The 23,457-nt window shown below is 44.1% G+C and overlaps 1 protein-coding gene across 3 annotated transcripts in view; it reads right to left on the bottom strand.

Moving 5' to 3' along the window:
- Nucleotides 1-23,457, bottom strand: part of MYO1D (myosin ID) — a 275,272-nt gene that overhangs the window by 72,012 nt on the left and 179,803 nt on the right. For all 3 annotated transcript variants that reach the window (XM_063138455.1, XM_063138456.1, XM_063138457.1), the window contains one exon: nucleotides 13,393-13,506. In XM_063138455.1, coding sequence (XP_062994525.1) covers nucleotides 13,393-13,506 — 114 coding nt within the window. The remainder of the gene's footprint in view (nucleotides 1-13,392; nucleotides 13,507-23,457) is intronic.

Here is a 23,457-nt window from a genome sequence, read left to right as displayed (position 1 = left end):
AGGGCTAGTAGCCATTGATAGCCTTTGCCTCCAGAAATTTATCCAACCCCCTTTTAAAGCCATCCAAATTAGAGATGTACACGGACCCCCCGCTCTGCTTCTCTTCCAGATCCACGATTTGCAGATCGGGCCGCTTCGCTCCATCCCCACTCTGCCTATGTCCGCTCCGCTCCTCTGCGGAGCTCCGGATCCGGATCGGAGCTCCGTTTCCCCCCCCCCCCCATAGGCCTGCATTAAGCTAAAAAAGTATACAACTTTTTTCTGTTAAAGTTAGAAACCTCAAGTTTGGCACCATGACACCTCATGGAGGTTTACACACGCATGCCAAGACTCAAGGCAATCCCATCATCCCCTGATTTTTGGGGAATTTATGAAAATCAGGCACCCCACTCACACCCCTTTCGATAGCTCCATCAATGTGCACGTTAAGAACCTCAAACTCACCACCATGATAGCTTATCCAGGGATACACGTGCTCACCAAGACTCAAGGCAGTCCCATCATCCCCTGATTTTTGGGGAATTTATGAAAATCGGGCACCCCATTCACACCCCTTTTGATAGCTCCGTCAATGTGCAAGTTAAAAACCTCAAACTCGCCACCATGATAGCTTATCCAGGGATACACATGCATGCCCAGACTCAAGGCAGTCCCATCATCCCCTGATTTTTGGGGAATTTATGAAAATCGGGCACCCCATTCACACCCCTTTCGATAGCTCCGTCAATGTGCACGTTAAAAACCTCAAACTCACCACCATGATAGCTTATCCAGGGATACACATGCACGCCCAGACTCAAGGCAGTCCCATAATCCCCTGATTTTTGAGGAATTTATGAAAATCGGGCACCCCACTCACACCCCTTTCGATAGCTCCGTCAATGTGCACGTTAAAAACCTCAAACTCGTCACCATGATAGCTTATCCAGGGATACACATGCACACCCAGACTCAAGGCAGTCCCATCATTCCCTGATTTTTGGGGAATTTATGAAAATCGGGCACCCCATTTGCAGATGTGGACTGTTCTCTGACATTTGGACAGATAAAAAAAGGGAAGTGGGCACACTCACAGATGCCATCTAGACTCACAATCATGCCAAGGTACAAGGCAATCCCATCATCCCCTGATTTTTGGCGGGGCTTAAACCTGCAGACAGCTCAATGGGGCCATTTCAAAGGAAATCCCAACATGCCATGAATTGGGGAGTAGAGATCAACCTAAATGAATCTTCTTCCACACTTGAAAAATGGATTTGGAACTTCCAAAATTCCAAGTGAGCGCAAGAAGGATTTTGCAAATGCTCTATATTGGTACAAGGGAGTGGGCTCAGTTTTGCCTCTAATTGTTGCATTGATATGATTTTTCCTTGCATAAAGAGATCACAAATATGGGGGGGGGGGGGACTTTTTCTTCCCAACCTGCAAATTGTCTATACTTAAATTGAACTCTGAATTGGGGTTGGTCTAAAATCTGGGTTAGGGGGGAAGGGGAAGGTGCAAACCATTTTGCCCACTTTGCCCATACCTTTAAATTTGCTTTCGAAAACGGGTTCTTAATTGTTTGTATATATTTTTTCAGTGTTGGAATGGGATCGCCCCGATCGTAGGGATGCAGGGGGAGCTTTCAATTGACACCCATGGGGTTACTGTCTTGTTTCTAATTATTTTGAGTAGTTGCCTCAATTGAAAAGCATCATGGTACAGCCTAAGATTTGGGACACCAAACCCCCCTAGTTTAGTTGGTCGGAAGAGTGTCGCTTGATTGACACGGATGCGTTTGCCCCCTCCACTGAATGTGGATAGAGCTAGTTGCCAACGTTTGAACTCATTTCCAGGAATCCCTACTGGCAAGGTATGAAATAGAAAAGACAGTTTAGGAAACAAAGTCATTTTCTGGGCTGCATTCCTCCCTAGTCAAGATAATGTAAGTTTCTTCCACAGTGTCATATTGTTTCTTAGCTCATTCCATAAAAGATCAAAATTGCATATACGCAGTTGTTTGATTTCCTTAGTGATCTGAATGCCTATGTATTTTAAACTGCCAAATCTTAAAGTGACTTTGGAAATTCGTTGAATATTTTTCTGTTCAACCAAAGGGATATTAACACAGAGCAAATCAGATTTGTCATAATTGACCTCCAGACCAGCAACTTCCTTGAAGGTATCCAGGGCCGGATCTACACTATTGCTTTAAAGCGCTTTATAACAGTTTTATAGTGCTTTAAAGCAGTTAAAGCGCTTTATAACTGTTATAAAGCGCTTTATGCGGCAGGGTCTTGCTATTTTATTGTTTTACTCTGTACAGCACCATGTACATTGATGGTGCTATATAAATAAATAAATAAATAATAATAATAATAATAATAATAATAATAATAATAGTGTAGATCCGGCCCAGATGTGTGCGAAGAGCAGGAAGAGCAACCTTAGGTTCTGTTAACATAAGCAATATATCATCAGCAAAAACGTTGATGCAATGATGTCTCCCATTTATTCTAGGCCTCGATATAGCTGCGTCTGCCCGAATTGAGGTTGCTAGGGCTTCTATTGCAATGGCAAAGATAAGTGGAGAGAGTGGGCAGCCCTGACGTGTGCCTCTAGTTATTTGAAACCTTTTTGATTCCCAAGAGTTAACACATACTGCTGCCTTAGCATCAGAGTACAATTGCTTCAATACCTTAAGAAATTGATTACCAAACGCCATTTTATGAAATAAGCGGAAAATAACAGGCCATTCCAAGTGGTCAAATGCCTTGAAAACATCAAGAGAAAACAGTGCCAAAGGAGACTTTTGGCTTTCGCTGTGGTGAATTAAGTTAAGTATCCTGCGCACTGAATCTGCTAAGTGTCGACCTGGCATAAAACCTGTTTGATCTTCATCTACATATTCTGTTATAAACTGGTTCAGACAATAAGCAAGCAAGGATGTGAAGAGTTTAGCATCCTGATTAAGAAGCGCTATTGGGCAATAAGAGTTCACTAGGTGGGGATCTCGTCCTGGCTTAGGAATGGTTATCAATCGCGTGCGTTTCCAGGATTCTGGAATCTCCCCACCTTCTAAAATAAAATTAAATAATCTCACTAAATAGGGAGTACGGGTGACTTTAAAAGCTTTATAAAATTCCCCCCAAGACCATCTATGCCTGGTGATTTCCCATTTTTAAAACGTTTTATGGTCTCTTCTATCTCCTCAGCTCTTATGGGACTATTAAGAAGAGTTCTATGTTCTACTTTTTATTTAGGGATAATCAGCCTGTCTAAGAATGCGTCTATCTTGGTCACATCCAGGGCAGTCTGTAGTATATAATTTTTGGTAGAAATTTTCAAATGCCTTACAAATTTCCTCATTCTTATAAAGAAGGTTCCCCTGAGGTGACTTGATATGTGAGACCTGAGATTTAGCTGTTTTTCTGTGTAAGGCTTTGGCTAAAAGCCTAGAGCTTTTGTTGCCAAATTCGTGATAATAACGATTAAGAAAGGATCTATGTACAGTACGTTTGTCTAAAGCAATAAGTTCACCACGTTTACCCATTAGTTGTCTGTATGTCCTTTGACTGCCGGTGCGTTTATGAAGCGCTTCCAGATGAGAAATGTCGTACAGTAGCTTGGTGCGTGCTGCCTCTCTCTTCTTCTTTATCTGTGAAGCTTCTTTGATGCACGATCCTCGAAGAACCGCTTTCATAGAATCCCATAAGATATCGGTTGAGATTTCTGGCAGGTCATTGAATTGGAAGTATTCAGAGAGATCTTTTTGCAGTTGTTCTCAAACCGATTGTTTAGTTAAAAGATGAGGGTCCAAGCGCCAGAAATAAGAGTTGGGGTGATCTTCTGAAAGTGTGAAGTCAATCCAAATTGGGGCATGATCTGACATTGTGATGTTGCCTATGTCAACTGTAATCACTTTGTCCTTTAAGGGCTCAGATAAAAGAAGATCTATGCGGGAGTAGGAGCGATGTCTTGCAGAAAAACAGGAAAAGTCTCCATCCTGCGGATGTAGAACTCTCCAAATATCACGCAAGCCCTGTTCCTGAAGAAGGTCCGTGAGAAAAGTTGAGGATTGGGGTCGACCAGACTTAGCCTTAGAGCGATCCACCTCATCATTGGGTACAGTGTTGAAGTCACCTCCAAGGATTACCTGACCCTTTTTAAAAGTGTCTAGGGTAGAAAACATACCCTGAAGGAATGAGCATTGATTAACATTAGGGGCGTAGATAGATCCAATTGTGAGTTGCTCAGAGCCCAAGAGTCCCGAAATGAAAATGTAACGGCCTTGTGTATCACAGCATGTGTCCAAGATCTGAAATGGGCATTGGTTAGCCACAATTATGGGTACTCCTCTTGATCTGGAAGAACCAGGGGAGCATACGTAGTGTTTAATCCATCTGGCCTTAATTTTGTTTTTCAATTGAGATTTCTGATGGGTCTCTTGTAGCAGAACGATGTCGGGTCGCTCTTTCCTGAGCAGCAGTTCCACTTTGGCACTTTTTTTATGGAACCCAGGCCCTTTACATTAAATGATAGAATTTTCAGTTTGTCAGCCATCAGAGTCCAGAAAAAACAAAGCTATTGGTAAGCAGTGCTTAGACGATATGAACCACTGCATAGAAAGCACAGTAGAGGATATAGGACACCCAGTGAAAGCATGCGCGTGGAGGGAACTGCCATGTTGAGCAACATTAATAGAACAAAACAACATCACAAACAAGCGCCCCCGACTGGCTGAGGCCTGAACAAGCGAGACCTCCACGAAATCCCTAGAAGTGATCGTCACCTGTGGGCGTTTCCAGGGGGCAGCAGGAGGGGAAATAAATCTAAACATCTGATCTGAAAATCATAAAGTTCTTTTGAACCGTGGGCATTGCTGAAAGCCCACATAGATGGGGTTATAGATATTGAAGGAACTCCTGTTAAATATGTGTGTGGGAGGTACAGTACAGGGGATTGGGTGAAAGCCAAGCCTCCCTAGTAAGCCATACAAATCAATGAGTATCCACATTCAATCTGGGTGAGGGGAGCGACTGTGGTCTGGAGAACCATCTGCCCTTGTTAGACGACGTCGAATTCCAGACCTTCTATTGTGCCCTCGAGCAGTTGATCAATCTGGAGAACGGCCACGTGAGCCCATGGGAGTGTCATCTGTAACAAAGTCTGGAGGATCCAATGTAGGCTTTTCAATAAGGCAATCGCCTGGGTTCCAGATGAGGCTGTGTAGAAACGACCATCTTGCTGAACCACTAGTTTAAAGGGGAAGCCCCAATGGTAACGAATGTTGGCCATACGGAGAACATCTGTGAAAGGTTTAAAACGCAGACGATGTGCTAGGGTGTCTGGGCATAAGTCCTGATAAATCTGAAGATCTACGCCCTCATATTTGATAGTACAGAGATTGCACAAAGCTTTGTATATTTGCTCTTTCTTTGTATACCATTCAAAGCATATAATAATGTCCCTCGGGGGACCGCCATTGTTGTTTGCCCTTCCCAAGGATCGATGTGCCCTCTCTATGTCTTCTCCTGAAATCTGGGTTCCTAAGTTTAAGCCAGAAAGCCAGGTTGTTATGAACTTGAACATGTCTCCCCCCTCTTCTTTTTCTGGGATCCCACGTACCCTAAAATTTCGACGTCTGCTGTGATCTTGATGTTCCTCCAGCTGAATGTGCAAATCTCTCACTGCATCTGTCATTTTCTTAATTTGGGATTGTGATTTTATCCCCATTTCCAGGGCTGTATTGCAGTTTCAGCCTGTTTGTTGGCTAATTCTTTTACTGTGACTTCTAGTGTTTTAAAGGCTACAGTCCAGCTTTCTGTTAAATCATGTTTTAATTGCTTGATGTATTGAAGGAGATCATGATTGCTAACAGTCTCCTCTAATTCCCTGCTATTTTTTCCGGCCTTAGGCTTTGTTGCTGCCATTGCGGCCTTCTCAGTTTTATCTGCACTGTCAAATAGGCTGTCAGTGTCAAGGCCTCTGAGACTTTTTTTTTTTGCAGCTTCTCTCCTTGGCTGCAGTCTCTGTTGCATCCCCTCACTATTCCCCCCACTTTTAAGAAAAAACTAGTGCTTAAAGCCAGTTTCCAAATGCTTACTGTGCCCACGGTTCAGAGCAGCAAGAGATTAGGCCTCCATCTTGAGCAGAGCCAAGCCACGCCCCCTCCACGTTAAAAATTTATAATCCATTGTTTTAGCTATATTTTTTAATGGTTGTGCTTTTATTTGTGTGTCTCTTTATCTCTGCTCACTCCTTCCTCTCCATCTTGTTGAGTATCCTTCAAGTCAACTTTGCTTCTAGAACATTGTTATTGGAACTAATCCTGGCATTAAAGTCACCCAGAACCTAATAATTTGAGTGGATAAATAGCGCTCTACTTTATGCCAGAGTTTCTTGATCTCATTGGATTTAGCAGGAGGGATATAAACAGTCACAAAAATAAAAAGACTAGCATTAATTTCCAAACAAATTCCAAACGCCAGTTCACAATTTTCTAATTCAGTTACCTTAGCTATCAGTGAAGAGGACACCAAGATGGCAAGGCCACCCCTTGGACGACCTTTCTTATTTGCCCGGTGAGCATTCAAAGAATAGGAGGCAAATCCATTAACAACAACAGTGTCCATGGCCCAAGTTTCCTGAAGCAGAATCACATCAAAGGAAGAGATATATTGACAAAAGCAGCTATCCCAACGTTTGTTCGCCCAGCCCGTAATATTCTAGGATATGATCCTGAGATAGGAATCACCCTGGGACCACTGGCATCAATCCAGTGGGGTAATCCCAACCAGTGATCCATCCATGTCCCTCTGAATGCAGCCATTCCCCTTTGCTGTCATGTGGTTCGATGAAAGCTGTGGGTTGGAATCAATGATACTGTGCGATATTAACTCTGATGTTGGCCCTACCTGATTAGCATTAGGCAGCCCTCCAGACGGTTGTGGCTGTTGGCAGGATGGGATGGACGACGTCTTGCTCCCCACCGATATATGCAACACTCCTGGATAGAGGCACGACGTTGGACGAGCGTTGTCAACTTTCACAGGAGTGTCTTGACCAAAAGTTATCAGATCTTGCAAGGTAGTGATGGTATGTTGTCCTTCGACCAAGGGCTGAGCGCAAAAGAAATCGACCTCCACTCCCGAATGAAGTGAATCGGGAGACAATACCTGTTCCAACATGAAGGAGTCGGAGGGCGTGCTCGGAGATTGCTGGATACTTTGAGGCTGGTCTTCACACAGTGGGCAGGAAGAAGGTATAAAGCTCTTGTGTGGTAGATCTGCTTCTTCAGTCGCCATGGTTGAAAAAGCCTTGGATTTGCTGCTACTCAGTTTAGGGGCATTAAACTGTGGCTGGAGGATAGAATTAGAATGGCTTTTGATGGATATTAATGGTTTAACCTGGAGATCTTTAAAAAGCCGTGATGGGTAGATCCTCACAGTATTCAGGAAAAGTTTTTCCTTCATTAGTAAATATGGGATGGTAGGATCAGTAAACTTCAATAGGTGCCTCTTATAAACAGGGGAAGAGAAAAGTAGTTCCACAGCCAACAAATATGATGGCTGAATATTTAGCAGCCGTTTGAGGTTTAAGTTAGCACTTTGAACCGATGCCCAGAATGGGTGTTGGCCTCCATGGGGATGTACAAAATGTAGCGGGACATAGGCTGATAGAATTCTGCCAGGACCACTCACTGTGCATAACAAACACTCTCTTCCAACAACTGAAACGACGGCTTTATACATGGACTTCACCAGATGGCCGACACCGAAATCAGATTGACTACATCCTTTGCAGCCAAAGGTGACGGACATCTATACAGACAGTAAAAACAAGACCTGGAGCTGACTGTAGTTCAGATCACGAACTTCTTATTGCACAATTTAGAATCAAACTAAAGAGAATAGGGAAGACCCACAGATCAGTTAGATATGAGCTCACAAATATTCTTAATGAATATGCAGTGGAAGTGAAGAACAGATTTAAGGGACTAGATTTAGTAGATAGGGTCCCGGAAGAACTATGGACAGAAGTTCACAACATTGTCCAAGAGGTGGCAACAAAAAACATCCCAAAGAAAAAGAAAACCAAGAAGGCAAGATGGCTGTCTGCTGAGACACTGGAAGTAGCCCAAGAAAGAAGGAAAGCAAAAGGCAACAGTGATAGGGGGAGATATGCCCAATTAAATGCAAAATTCCAGAGGTTAGCCAGAAGAGATAAGGAATTATTTTTAAACAAGCCATGCGCAGAAGAGGAAGAAGACAATAGAATAGGAAGGACAAGAGACCTCTTCCAGAAAATTAGAAACATCGGAGGTAAATTCCAGGCAAAAATGGGTATGATCAAAAACAAAGATGGCAAGGACCTAACAGAAACAGAAGAGATCAAGAAAAGGTGGCAAGAATATAAGGAAGATCTGTATAGGAAGGATAATAATATTGGGGATAGCTCAGACGGTGTGGTCAGTGAGTTAGAGCCAGACATCCTGAAGAGTGAGGTTGAATGGGCCTTAAGAAGCATTGCTAATAACAAGGCAGCAGGAGACGACGGTATCCCAGCTGAACTGTTTAAAATATTGCAAGATGATGCTGTCAAGGTGATGCATGCCATATGCCAGCAAATTTGGAAAACACAAGAATGGCCATCAGACTGGAAAAAAACAACTTATATCCCCATACCAAAAAAGGGAAACACTAAAGAATGTTCAAATTATCAGACAGTGGCACTTATTTCACATGCCAGCAAGGTAATGCTCAAGATCCTGCAAGGTAGACTCCAGCAATTCATGGAGCGAGAATTGCCAGATGTACAAGCTGGGTTTAGAAAAGGCAGAGGAACTAGAGACCAAATTGCCAATATCCGCTGGATAATGGAGAAAGCCAGGGAGTTCCAGAACAACATCTATTTCTGTTTTATTGACTATTCTAAAGCCTTTGACTGTGTGGATCATAACAAACTGTGGCAAGTTCTTGGTGGTATGGGAATACCAAGTCATCTTGTCTGCCTCCTGAGGAATCTGTATAACGAACAAGTAGCAACGGTAAGAACAGACCATGGAACAACGGACTGGTTTAAGATTGGGAAAGGAGTACGGCAGGGTTGTATACTCTCACCTTACCTATTCAACTTGTATGCAGAACACATCATGCGACATGCTGGGCTTGACGAATCCAAGGCTGGAGTTAAAATCGCAGGAAGAAACATTAACAATCTCAGAAATGTAGATGACACCACTTTGATGGCTGAAAGCAAGGAGGAGCTGAGGAGCCTTATGACAAAGGTGAAAGAAGAAAGTGCAAAAGCTGGGTTGCAGTTAAAACCTCAAAAAAACCAAGATTATGGCAACCAGCTTGATTGGTAACTGGCAAATAGAGGGAGAAAACGTGGTGGCAGTGACAGACTTTGTATTTCTGGGCGCAAAGATTACTGCAGACGCTGACTGCAGCCAGGAAATCAGAAGATGTTTACTTCTTGGGAGGAGAGCAATGACAAATCTTGATAAAATAGTTAAGAGCAGAGACACCACACTGACAACAAAGGTCCGCATAGTTAAAGCAATGGTATTCCCCGTAGTAACCTATGGCTGCGAGAGCTGGACCATAAGGAAAGCTGAGCAAAGGAAGATAGACGCTTTTGAACTGTGGTGTTGGAGGAAAATTCTGAGAGTGCCTTGGACTGCAAGAAGATCAAACCAGTCCATACTCCAGGAAATAAAGCCAGACTGCTCACTTGAGGGAATGGTATTAAAGGCAAAACTGAAGTACTTTGGCCACATAATGAGAAGACAGGATACCCTGGAGAAGAGGCTGATGCTAGGGAAATTGAAAGGCAAAAGGAAGAGGGGCCGACCAAGGGCAAGATGGATGGATGATATTCTGGAGGTGACAGACTTGACCTTGGGGGAGCTAGGGGTGGCAACGGCCGACAGAAAGCTCTGGCGTGGGCTGGTCCATGAAGTCACGAAGAGTCGGAAGCGACTGAACAAATAAACAACAAACCAATCCTACACTCCTTTTCTCATTAGGCTCACTTGCCATGGGACCTTATTTATCATAGTTCTGAGTTTATTAAACTATCCAACTGATGAGCTGACAATTCCCCAGAATTCCCAGCAAGTGTTTTTTTTAGTTTTGGGGTAACAGCAGCACTCACTTGGACTACACAAAAGAAGTAAGTTGCAGTGAATCCAAAAATAGTAGTCAAGAAGCTAAGATAGTGCAGATTGGTCAGCCCTTTAAACACCACTCAATCTGTACATTCTCAGCATGAGCTTAGTATCTCTAGGAATTATGGGCAGCAAACTCCCAGCTGAGAATCAGGCTTTTGCTAATATTTATTAAGAGTCAACACACAAAGGTAGGCAAAATTGCAAGTCAGAGGCCACCTAGACATGCTACAGGAAATCTATGATCAAGATATCCCTCTTTTAAAAACACAGGCTGAATTAGTAGGCCCATGGATCTGCTTTGGAGCAGTTTGGGGGAGAAAGTGTCTAATCTATATCCTCTAAACCAGTAGTCCTCAACTGGTCCAGACCTGAGACCCACCTCACACTAGGCATGTGCTCCGCTCCGATTAGAAGCGCAGAAGCAGGAGCGAATTGGCCTGCTCCGCCTTGCCCAGAGGCGGAGTAGAAGTGGACCGCAGACCCCTAGAAGCAAGGCGAAGAGAAGCGCCTATTTTCGGAGCGCTCCGGTTTCCGCGGTCCGATCCGATCGCCATCTTGAAACATTTTGCTTATAGGATTGCATTGCAGAAAAGAAACGGGGATAACTGTGTTGTTTTTGAAGCTATCTTTCTGAAAATTCTTGTGCTTGGAGAGTTGTGGATGGGGGTCATTTTGAGACTACTCTCAGCTCTCTGCGTGCTGCGGTTCATGTGCTAGAATTTTTTTAAAAAACGGCGGGAAAATACCTTTTCCGAAGGGCTGAGGGGCAGAGTCAACTCCCGGTCATGATCGCATGATCCCAAAGTTGGAGGAGGGGATAGGCAAAATGGGTAACTTGGGATTCTGGGAACTTCTCTTTCTTAATCTGAACGGACTTTTCACAGTGTTTTTTAAAACAGTAGCCCCACCAAATGCACAAACACAACCTGAAATCATATACTAAGCCAATAATAAGAGATAGAAACACAGCACTGCTACCCACCCTAACTTTGGGGAACAACTGAAAAGATGTGGTGCAAGGGGATGAGCTCCCCTAGGGCATGTGGACGTGCCCTCACTCTCTCCTGTACTTGGAGGGCCATCAGAGCCCTCCAAAGAGAGTAACCCGGTGGAGCAAAGCCTATCATGAGTTGAAGTGAGAGCTTTGCTTCTTAAAAGACTGGTTCTTAGACAGGACCAGTTAAATTGGCCGATGATTCCCCATCTGGGCACGTCCACCCCCACCCCCTTATTACTGGTCCAGACAGATATAGCCTTTTTAAAAAAGTTCTTCTTGTTGTTTATTCAGCAACACTGCTGCTTTTAATTCCACCCCTCCTTCGTTTATTTATTTATTTATTCCATTTTATATGTATTACTGGCTTATCCTTGGCTCACTTCCTTATGCCCCCAGAAATGTCTGCTGCCTGCCTGCCTTCCCTCTCTCCTCCCCTGCCCGCCTCGCAGGGATGTTGTGTGTGTCTGGCTTTGACTCAGGGGAGAAGTCCTTCCTGCGCTCACTTGGAGTTTTGGAAGTTCCAAATCCATTTTTCAAGTGTGGAAGAAGATTCATATAGGTTTATCTCTACTCCCCAATTCATGGCATGTTGGGATTTCCTTTGAAATGGCCCCATTGAGATGTCTGCAGGTTTAAGCCCCGCCAAAAAACAGGGGATGATGGGACTGCCTTGAGTCTGGGCGTGCGTGTGTATCCCTGGATAAGCTATCATGGTGGTGATTTTGAGGTTTTTAACGTGCAAATTGATGGAGATATCGAAAGGGGGTGTGAATGGGGTGCCCGATTTTCATAAATTCCCCCAAAATCAGGGGATGATGGGACTGCCTTGAGTCTGGGCGTGCATGTGTGTCCCTGGATAAGCTATCATGGTGGCGAGTTTGAGGTTTTAATGTGTAAATTGACGGAGCTATCGAAAGGGGTGTGAATGGGATGCCCGATTTTCATAAATTCCCCAAAAATCAGGGGATGATGGGATTGGCTTGAGTCTTGGCGTGCGTGTGTATACCTCCATGAGGTGTCATGGTGCCAAACGTGAGGTTTCTAACTTTCACAGAAAAAAAGTTGTATACTTTTTAAGCTTAATGCAAGCCTATGGGGGGGGGGGGGAAACGGAGCTCCGATCTGGATCCGGAGCTCAGCAGCGGAGCGGAGCAGGCATGGGCGGAGTGGGGGTGGAGTGAAGCGGCCCGATCCACAAATCGCGGATCTGGAAGTGAAGCGGAGCGGGGGGTCCGTGCACACCCTTACCTCACACTCCCAACCTGCCACATGGGACCCACTTTCACAATTTTCTCTATGATAAACATGGCGGCAACAGCTTTTCCATCACCCAGCAGGACTGATGTCATGACCCAGTTTTGGGTCATGACCCACCAGTTGAAGACCACTACTCTAAACTGTACCACAATGTGTGGAAGCAATTTGCTTGGGGTGTGGGGGAAAGGATGGACAGGCACCCATGCCTCCCCCCACTGAGCTAATACAAGCTTTAGGGGGAAGGGGAGGGACTACGGTTGGGAAAACAATGCAGGCAGAAAGGGGTTAAGCGAACCCTGGTGCTACTTCTCTTACCTTCAAAGTAGTTGCATGGGGCTCCTAATTAGTAAACAAACAAAAAACAGCAACAAAAAGATGATAGGAGACTGATCACAGATCTTCACAGGCTGGCTGTGGTGACTGTATAGGGAGTGCCTTCTACTGAATGGGGTTATAAGCTAGCAGTGCTGTGTAGGTTCTAAAGTGGAAACTGAACCAGAATAAACTTTCAAACATTGGGTTGGATTCAATAGTGGACTTGTGTGGATGGCCCAGGCCTGGTGATGGCATGCGAAGCCCCCACCATGGGTGTCTGTAATGTAGCTTTTGCCCCAGAAAGTGCTACATTGTGTGAAGAATGCAGAACAAGCCTGTCCTGCCCACACAAGTACACCATTGGATCCAACCCCTTTTGTACCCTTCTACCACTTTATGGATAGAAGGAGAGAAAGAGTCCTACCCATATTTCTCTGCAACCCTCCTATCATGCAAGGTTATTGACAAAAGTCACTCTAAGATCCCAGTGATATACGGCAGGATACAAATGTTTTTAATATAATAATAAACAATAAAAAGTTTGGAAAAATATCCTATGCATTTTACACAATTCTAACCAAAGGTCTTATTAATTTTACAACAAGGGATTCAGATCATTTTCAAGTTAGGGCTTCACAGCGTTAATTTCAGATCTAATACTTACATTGTACAGTGGGATAGTTTTCATCACTTTGTAGTGCTTTGTAGGGTCCATCTTATAAAGGTGCCTGTCTGTGATAAAAATTGCTCTATATTCCACTTTGTTGAAACGATTTATCTGCAAATAATCAAATCCCCACTGTCATTTAAAAATAAATATACACTTTAAACAAGTTGAAAGAGTGTAAGAGAATTATTGTATCCTTAAGATCCTTGAATTTTGCTTCTAAAGTTCTGCAATAAATGCATACATCAAGTTTTAATTGAAACTAGGATTAAAAACACAGAATTGCCCATAATTAAGCAAAGTTAACACTATGGTATTATATACAAAATAGTAACTACAAATTACAAGATAAAAGAGTTGTTGAGCACTTCCATTAGTTTAACCTTGTTTGCGAAGTCAGCCCAAATAATTTGCTGCTTGTAGTTTGCTTGTTTTTTAAGATGAATATAGTGTTTTTATATCACCTTCATAATATTTTACAGTGTTCTCTATAGGGAGTTTATATTGCTTGCCAGATATACACCAAGTAGGATATGACACTTTGAAATTGGTTTGAAAGTGAAATATGGAATGTGCCACAGGCCCCAACAGTAAAGCAGTAGTGTGGAGCCTGCCCAAGTCTTGTTTCTCTCTGTGTGTGTCTCTTTCACTGTGTCTGTCTGTTGTTCTCGCTATCCATCTGTGTGCATGCACCTGGCTCTGGGTGTCTTTTTCTCTTTCTGTGGTGCTGTATCTGTGTATGCATTACAGTCTTATAAGTTATAGACTTGCTCTGTGTGTATGTGTTTCTCTGTGTGTATCTTTCTGTATATGTCTCTCTTTCTGTTTATCTCTGGCTCTGTGTGTGTGTTTGCGTGTGTGTGCCTATCTGTCTGTCAGTCTCACGTTTACCTGTGTGTATCAGCTTTGTGTGTGTACATCTGGCACTGTGCCTGACACTGGCCATAGCTAGGCAGGATGAAATCCCGGGGTGATCCCCCGGATCATCCCTGTGCGTCCACATGACACACAGGGGTCCTGGGATCAGGGAGGGATGATCCCTCCCTTGCCCCGGGATCTCGCCCTCCCCTTTAGGCCCACTTTTTCTGTGGTCTCGGGCTCAGCCCGAGACCACAGAACGTGTGGCTGGGTGCTGCGGTTTGTCCCAGCTCTTCGTGATTCCTCACAAGGAGCCAGGTCCCGTGGGATCTTCACCCCTCAACCCTGCTCGACCGCTAGGCCTAGCTAAGGCATGTCTTTCAGATATCTCAGCTTGGCTGCTTCATCGTCGTTTGAAACTTAATATGGCAAAGACTGAATTGCTTGTTTTTCCTCCTAAACCTTCTCCTCATCTCTCATTCTCTCTTACTGTCAATGATGTTACGCTTACTCCGGTCAAGGAAGCTCGTAGTCTTGGCTTTATATTTGATTCCTCGCTCTCCTTTATTCCTCATATTGAGGCAGTAGCTAAATCCTGTCGTTTTTTCCTGTATAATATTGCCAGGATTCGATCATTTCTGTCTGTCTCTTCTGCCAAGATGCTTGTTCATGCACTGGTTATTTCTCGGTTGGACTACTGCAACCTTCTTCTCACTGGCCTTCCTTCTTCTCACATCAGTCCGTTGGTCTCGGTCCACCACTCTGCCGCTAAGATCATCTTCTTGGCTCACCGCTCTGATCATGTTACTCCACTTCTGAACTCTCTTCATTGGCTTCCAATTCACTTCAGAATCCAATATAAACTTCTCCTGTTGACCTTCAAAGCTTTTCATGGTCTAGCTCCTTCCTATCTCTCCTCTCTCATCTCACACTATTGCCCCGCTCGTGCTCTTCGTTCCTCTGATGCCATGTTTCTCACCTGCCCAAGGGTCTCTACTTCCCTTGCTCGGCTTCGTCCATTTTCTTCTGCTGCCCCTTACGCCTGGAACGCTCTTCCAGAACATCTGAGATCCACAAGTTCAATTGCAGCTTTTAAAGCTCAGCTAAAAACTTTTCTTTTTCCTAAAGCTTTTAAAACTTGATGTTGTTTGGACTCTATACTGTTAGTTTTACCCTACCCTGTGCCTGTTTACCCTACCCAGTGCCTGTTTGCATTCTCTTCCCCTCCTTATTGCTTTACTATGATTTTATTAGAATGTAAGCCTATGCGGCAGGGTCTTGCTATTTACTGTTTTACTCTGTACAGCACCATGTACATTGATGGTGCTATATAAATAAATAATAATAATAATAATAATAATAATAATAATAATAATAATAAGGCACCCCCCTCAGTCTCTCTCTTTCACTGACTATGTGTGTTCGTTTATGGGAACATCTACACCAGCCCTGTATCCCAGGACGATCCCTCCATTTTCCTGGGATAACCCTTAGGTGTAGAAAGGGCTTCTGTCTCTACCTCATTGTTGCTCTGTGTGTGCATCTGTGCGTTGTGTGTGCATGCCTCTGTGTTTGTGAATCTGTCTCTCTGTGTGTTTGCGTGCATCTGTCTGTGTGTGTGTGTGTGTGTGTGTGTGTGAAAAAGAGAGAAAGAGAGAGAGGCTGCATTCGGAAAACATGATAGTCAATGGTGGGGTAATAATAAACAACAGTTGTTTATCTAGGGGGTACTCCCCCGCCACGTGATAATAATCAACCATGGTGTGGATTACAATCACAGTTGAGTTGGCTATTAGTCCAGACTGAGTTGACTCACTCATCCCCTGCCTTCTCTTCCCCCCTCAGTCCTCCCACTATTATAGCATCAGCCATTGCTGCCAAAAATCTATCCTGCTGGCTGGACTAGAGTGGCAGCCACCCCTTTGACCACTCTTTCCTTGCAACTCTGTGGCTGACAAAATAATCAATGGTGGTCAAGGAAATAACCAACAGTGCTCTCCACACAAGATGATAACCCACAGCGATTTAAATAGCCAACTGTCGACTATTTAAACCACTGTTGGTTATCGTGTTGTCTGAACCCAGCATTTCAAGTAGCCTTCTATGGGACACAATGAAGGCAGTAATGAGGGGCCACTGTATGAAAGCAGGGGAAATTAAAAAAAAAAAAGAAGAGTAAGTGCAGAGGCGGAGATTAAATAAGAAATAGAACAGCTTCAAGATAATTATAAGAGGTCAAGATCCAATAAAATATATGTTACTGGAGAGGAAATGTAGGGAACTTGATGTCCTGGAAATCAACCAAATAGCACACAATATGCTTTATCTAAGACAAAATTTCTATGAATTTAGAGGAAAGGAATAAAAAATAATGGCTACGGGAAAAACGTGAAAAAATAATAATTCAATTTTTGAGGGGAAAACGGAAAAGCTATCCTACCCAATTTTGTGTCATCTGCAAGTTTGATAAGAATTCCCTGCACCATCTCATCCAAGTCACTAATAAAAATGTTGAAGAGCACTGGGCCCAGGACTGAGCCCTGCGGTACCCCACTCGTTGCCTCTCCCCAGTTTGAGAAGGTTCCATTGATAAGTATTCTTTGAGTCCGATTCTGTAGCCAACTGTGAATCCACCTAATAGTTGTTCCATGTAGCCCACTTTTAGCTAGTTTGTTAATCAGAATATCATGTGGTACTTTGTCAAAAGCTTTGCTGAAGTCAAGATATATGATGTCCACAGCACTCCCACAGTCCACAAGGGAGGTTACCCGATCAAGAAATGAGATCAAATTAGTCTGACAGGGTTTGTTCTTTATAACCATTGTGCTTTATAACCATTACACTTGACAACTGACGAAACCGTTAAGCTTTTGTACCTGCACTAACTACTTGTTAATAAATTACATTTAAGTACAACTGGTGTGGTCCTTGGAGTACCTGGGAAAGGTAGAGGTCTATGGTGGCAGTGGAAGGGAGAATTTGGGGTAAGGTTGCTGAACTGTATGCCTGTGGGGCCTAAGAATTGAAAGGCCTAAGAAGTGAAAGGCATGTCACAGGGATGGTTGCAGCATTCCAAACAGCTTGACACCTGGACTGGATCCTTTGGTTAAGGAAAGAACAAAGGAGCAGTATAAGGTGGGGTCATCACATGTGTTGGCTTTAGTGGTGGGATATGAATAGTTCCAGTGCTGTTTAGCTTTAACTGAGGGATCTGTGGAGATCCATAGCAGTTACACGTGGAGTTCTGTCAGGAATCGCAGAACCAGCATTGAAATCACACCAGGTCTCAGGGGAGACAGTGAAAGATCAAATTAACAAGAGCAAAAAAAAGCTAATTTTCTTCAGACAGGTCACCCTTGAAGAAGGGTGCCCTGATTGAGATGTGTAAGGCACCAAAGCTCACTTATGAGCGGAAAACAACTGAAGAACTAAAAGTCATATTAATAAAGCATCAAGTACCTAGTGAGGCAGACCGGGAGAAAAACCCAATCATGAGTGTTAGTGATCCTGCCTTTTTAGAAATTCTGAGAGAGAAAAACAGGATTGAAGTAGAAAGGATGAAATTAGATTTTGAAGATAGAGAGAAACAAAGAAGGGTAGCTTCTGAGGAAAAAGAGAAGCAACGGTTATATGAGGCTGAGGAAAAGGAAAAAACAGTGTTTATTTGAGGTGAGGAAAAATGAGAATTGATGCCAGGGAGAAAGGTAGGTTCCATGACCTAGAACTGGAGAAAATTTGGCTGGAAAATGAGATACTCGGGGCAGAAGTAAATTGGTGGGGAAAACAAGAGAAAGTAGAACAAGCTAAGGTGGAGATTATGAAAGTGCCCAAAATAACACCCAGGGACTTTGTAACTTTCAACCCAGGTGAATGATCCTGAGTTATTTTTGGCTACGTTTGAAAAGCCTGCTAAAAATTGGGGAATTGCTCAGAGCAGGTTCATGAGGTATATCCCCAGTTTGGTAAAAGCAGAGCTGGCTAAGGTGTATAACAGCTTTACCTCAGAGGAGCCACCCACCTGACAGACCCAGGGAGAGCTTTTATCTCTTTGATGAATGTAATGTGCCATGGGTTAAAAGATGGCTTCTCTGCCAAAGAGTGGCTGCAGTTGGCTACATGCCAGATTTGCATTCCTTAATGGTGGACATCATGTGCTAGCAGACAAAGGGAAAAACTTTCAAGCAATAGAGCATCAAATGTAACCTATGACTCATTGACATTGTGCACCTTAACTTAAAAACTAAATGTAATTTAACTTGCTAATCCAGAACTGACCAATGGAAAGGTTAGAAAGAGACTAACACCCTTTTGTAGTCAGAGCCTATATATACTGTGAGATTCCCTTGTTCTTGGTGCCTCCATTTTGTAGAAAAGGAGAGCACCCCCATACTGCAGTATCGGAAGTAAATGGATTACGTGTATTCTCCAGCCTTGTGTGTTTGATTGGCTACTAACGCGCCGGGGTAGTGAGCCTTTAATCCCCTGGTTGAGGAGCAACACACCTATGAGGCATATAAGACTATGTACCAGAGATTCAGGCTTGGGGCAAAACACTTTGCCCCAATACAGAAAACAGAGTCAGAGAAAAATAAAGATTTTAAGCCTCTGATGAAAAGCAGTGAGGGGGGCAGAAATGGCATCAGACCTGCGTTTAGGAGGGAAAATTCAAGGCCTGAATGATGGGCAAGAGGAACCAGTTATTTCAGGAAGAGATGTAATGGGGGCAGGTGTGGAGAAGATACTTATATTCACCAAGGGTCAAGCTAAATCGGTGCCAGTGACAGGAAATACAGATTTGGTTTCAGCAAGCCTAGAACAAAGAGCCAGGCAGGAAGAGGAGTTGAGAGATCTGGTTTCCCAGGCAACCACAGAGTTGGGAGGGGTAAAGCTCACCCCAGAAGGAGAGATACCTGACACTTTTAGACAAGAACTGCAGACAGACACTAGCCTGGAGCCTCTTAAACAGCAGGCACAGCGTTCTGTGACACCTAGTGTTAACACAGGGCCTTGCTATACCTACCAGGTAATCCGGTGGGGAGTAGGGGCGAGGCCGCGCTGCAGCTAGCGCGGGCCGTTGCCCCTAGCTAGACGTAACACGCAATGGGGTAAGGGAAAGCCCCGTCACGTCGGCCATTTTTTAAAAATTAAAGGGCCATGTGCGCAGGAGCGCACCAACGAGAAGGTAAGGCTTTTTTAAAAAACAACAACACGTTTCCCTGCTCCCCCTTGCCCCCGATTTCCCCCAATGTCTGATCCCCCCGCTTGACAATCTGCTCCCCGCCGCTCGCCTGTCCGCTCACCCCCCCCACTCGCCCACTTGCTCGCCCGTCTGCTTGCCCCCCTGGCCCCATCCCTCCCCCTGCAATTCCCTCGCCCCCAGCCCGATGGGCACAGCGCTGTGCCCAGTGCGTGGCTTCTCCCGGCTACTCGTGAGTAAGCCACGTAGCCAGGAAAACCCGCGGAAAGTGGATCCGGTTATCCCAGGTCAAGGGAGGGTTTAGCCCGGCCTGACCCTGGGATCCCCTGCGTGTCATCTGCACACACGGGTGAGCCTGGGTTTCAGCCCGGGCTAAACCCTCGTCTAGCAATGGCCACAGTTAATGAACAACTGGTGTAGGAGAACGGCTTGGTCTATTGTATATGGGTGCCAAGAAACACACAAACAGGAGAGGAACCCAGGAAACAACTGCAGGTCCCTCAGAAATACTGGGACAATCTCCTGAGGGTGGCACACAATATCCCCTGTTCAGGCCACCTGGGCATTAAAAAGACACACAAGCGACTGACCGCCCATTTCTATTGTCCAGGGATATCACAAGCAGTTATCACGTTGTACTTGTCCTGGTCAGAGTGTCAAAGAGTGGGGATGGATATAGTAGGCCAATTGTAGGTCTACTATATATAGTAGGATATAGTAGAGCTTCGGTTATTGGGCGGTATAAAAATGTAATAAATAAATAAATTCTCCAAACCTTAAAGCAAGGGGAGGAGATATATACGAGTGGTAGTGGACGATGCCACTAGGTATCCAGATGTGAAACCCCTGAAGACAGTTGAAGCACCAACTGTGGCTGAAGGGCAGTTAAAAGTTTCCATGAGGCTAGGCTCCCCAGAACCCCTGGAAGAAAGATCACATGAGCGTGTAGACTTAGTTGTGGCTTACAGCTCCCCACTGAACTAGAAGTTGCAAGTCAGTTGGGTAGAACTCTAGCAGAGGGAAACTGGACTCTTGGAGCTATAAAGTTTCCTCTGAACACCAAAGGAAAAGCAGAACAATGCAAATGAACATGATTAAACCCTATAGAACTAGGGAAGAGAGAATACTGTATGCATCATTACTTCCTGGGGAAGAGATTCTATATGTGGCAGGCTTATGAGAGAACCACAGATGAGAAAAAGAGCTGGCACTGACTGTAAAGAGTGAAAGAATCAAAGAGCCAGCAGAAACAGCTAGTCTGAAACGCATGAGAAGGCTATTAAGCACAAGCCTAGAAAAACTGATTTGTTTAAAGGGACCTCTGATGCAGAAGATCATTGCTCTGCTAGAAACACTCCATGCAGAGCAAATAGCAAAGAGCTGGAGACCAGAAAGAAAGAGGCTTTATGCAGATGCATAACTGCAATTGCCACTGACTACGTCTAGCATTGCTATGATGCAACTGATGCACCAGAGACCAGATTTGGAGCAGTGCTGTGGCAGAGAAGGAGTAGGACTAAATATCCTATTGCCTTTCTACGTGGAGGGCTGACCTGCATAAGAAAAAGTTACCCATTTATCCAGAGAGCATGGTTGACTGTCGTGTGGGTGCAGAACCAGGCGAGACCAGGCGGATGGAGAAAAAGATTCACCTATAAGACTGACCATTGAATGTTGATTTGGCAAAAGACTATGGGAGGCATAGACACCGTGCTGCAAAAGTGGTCGTGGCTAGTACGGGAAATACAGATCGAGTACCAGTATGTGAAGAGCAAAGACCATGTGATAGCAGATAGACTTTCCAGATGTGGCGGAAAAGGAATTAGCAACACCAACATTCCCGGGTGAAGATGACGACGAAAGGACAGTTTCCAAGATGTTCCAGTGAGACAAGAGCTCTGTGTATGCTCAGGAACACACTTGTCGAATTCTGGATGTGCCCAGGAACACATACTTGTGGGATGCTGAACTTTGCATATGTGCAGGAACCACACACCCTTGGACTTTGGACGCTGCGTATCCCACTTAGGACTAAAGAGGCATCTACACTTCATTTTAAAGGGGGGGGGGGAGATGTGATGTTCTAATGCATTAGACTGTGTTAAGTTTGATATAAAGGTTTATTAATAATAATGATTGAAAAGTTTAAAGAAGCTACTCACTGTATTTGTAGCAGATTGGTAACTATAAAGCCATAGAGGGGGAGTGAGTGCTGAATGGAAGGAGAGTGCTGATTGGATGTTTGTGTGGAACATCTGGATTGGCCATGAGAGAATGGAAGAAGCGGAGGACTGTGTGAGTATATATGCTTCTGCTGACAGGAGAGGGAATGGATGAGTTTTGGATTGGAGTTTGGAAGGCAGATTGATAGAGATTGAGAAAGAGATAGGAAGGGTCTGCGTGTTTTGTTGTTTGAATGGATTAGTGTGTGGGGAAGAGAATAGTGTAGCCTAGTAGGGGTAGAGTGAATGAATAAGTTTATTATGGTATGACAACCAGCACTCCAATCAAACAGCATACAATTTAACACATTTAACACATTACATTACATTACAGATGTGGTACGTGAATATTATTATTGTCTCACCACCTTACGGCGTGAGATGGCTGCAGCACAAAATCTTGCCACTTTTACAGTAACTTGAGTGTTCATGCCTGAGAAAAGATAATCTAAACACGCTTTGTCTGTTCTACCTGGGAATTTTTTTATAAGTGGAGTTATTAAGGAGACTCTGAGGTCTTTATACAGGTGGCAGTAAAGTAAAACATGGGCTATTGTCTCAACATCCCCCGACCCACATGGACATTGCCGTTCACTGTAAGGGATTTTTTTAAATCTACCCTCCAGCAATGCTGAAGGTAGAACATTAAATCTGGCTAACGTAAAAGCTCTTCTGAGCCTCCGAACGGTCAAGTTTATCAGGTACATGGCAATTGTTGGAGAACTACTATTTTCCCTAAACCCCGGGTTCAGGCTAGCTCGACTCAATTGGTCTTGAAAGTCTATGTCTTGAATTCTTTGGGCAATATCCATTTTTGCTTTCTCATATCCTAAGTTCAGGACTGCATCCATGGAGTAGCCCAGGGATTGCAACTTCCTATTCAAAGTATCCTTCCACCTTGAATTGAAAGTGTCTGTTAGAGTAAGCGGAGCTAAACCCACAGGGACAAACAGTAATTTTAACCAGAGATGGAACTTACGTATCCATATACGAGCCTCTAATGAGATCTGGCCTGCCTCCAGCCTTACAATTGCATTTTGAAGGCAGGACGGGACCGCAAGTATTGCCCCCAGAAACTTAGTTTGTACAGCCTCCAGAGGGGCCAGGTTTTCATAGACACAAATCTCTGAACCATACAGCATTTGAGCTAAAACCTTAGCAACAAAAACTTGGAGAACAGAGGGAATATGCTGCCCACCTTTGTTGTAGAAAAAGGAGAGGAGTGCCTTAATGAGTGCCTTTAAAGAAGCTACTCACTGTATTTGTAGCAGATTGGTAACTATAAAGCCATAGAAGGGGAGTGAGTGCCGAATGGAAGGAGAGTGCTGATTGGATGTTTGTGTGGAACATCTGGATTGGCCATGAGAGAATGGAAGGAGCGGAGGACTGTGTGAGTATATATGCTTCTGCTGACAGGAGAGGGAATGGATGAGTTTTGGATTGGAGTTTGGAAGGCAGATTGATAGAGATTGAGAAAGAGATAGGAAGGGTCTGCGTGTTTTGTTGTTTGAATGGATTAGTGTGTGGGGAAGAGAATAGTGTAGCCTAGTAGGGGTAGAGTAAGCAGGAACACCTGAAGATATATTGTGAAACATTTAAGAGTAAGAACAGACTTAAACCATTACACCTTGTGCTTTATAACCATTACACTTGAGAACTGAGGAAACAGTTAAGCTTTTGTACCTGCACTAAGTGCTTTTTAATAAATTACATTTAATTACAACTGGTGTGGTCCTTGGAGTACCTGGAAAGGGTACAGATCTATGGCGGCAGCAGAAGGGAGAA

The sequence above is a fragment of the Elgaria multicarinata genome, chromosome 11 (genome assembly GCF_023053635.1).
Source record: "Elgaria multicarinata webbii isolate HBS135686 ecotype San Diego chromosome 11, rElgMul1.1.pri, whole genome shotgun sequence".
Classification (NCBI taxonomy): domain Eukaryota; kingdom Metazoa; phylum Chordata; class Lepidosauria; order Squamata; family Anguidae; genus Elgaria; species Elgaria multicarinata.
This window is presented reverse-complemented; position numbering and strand designations above follow the sequence as displayed.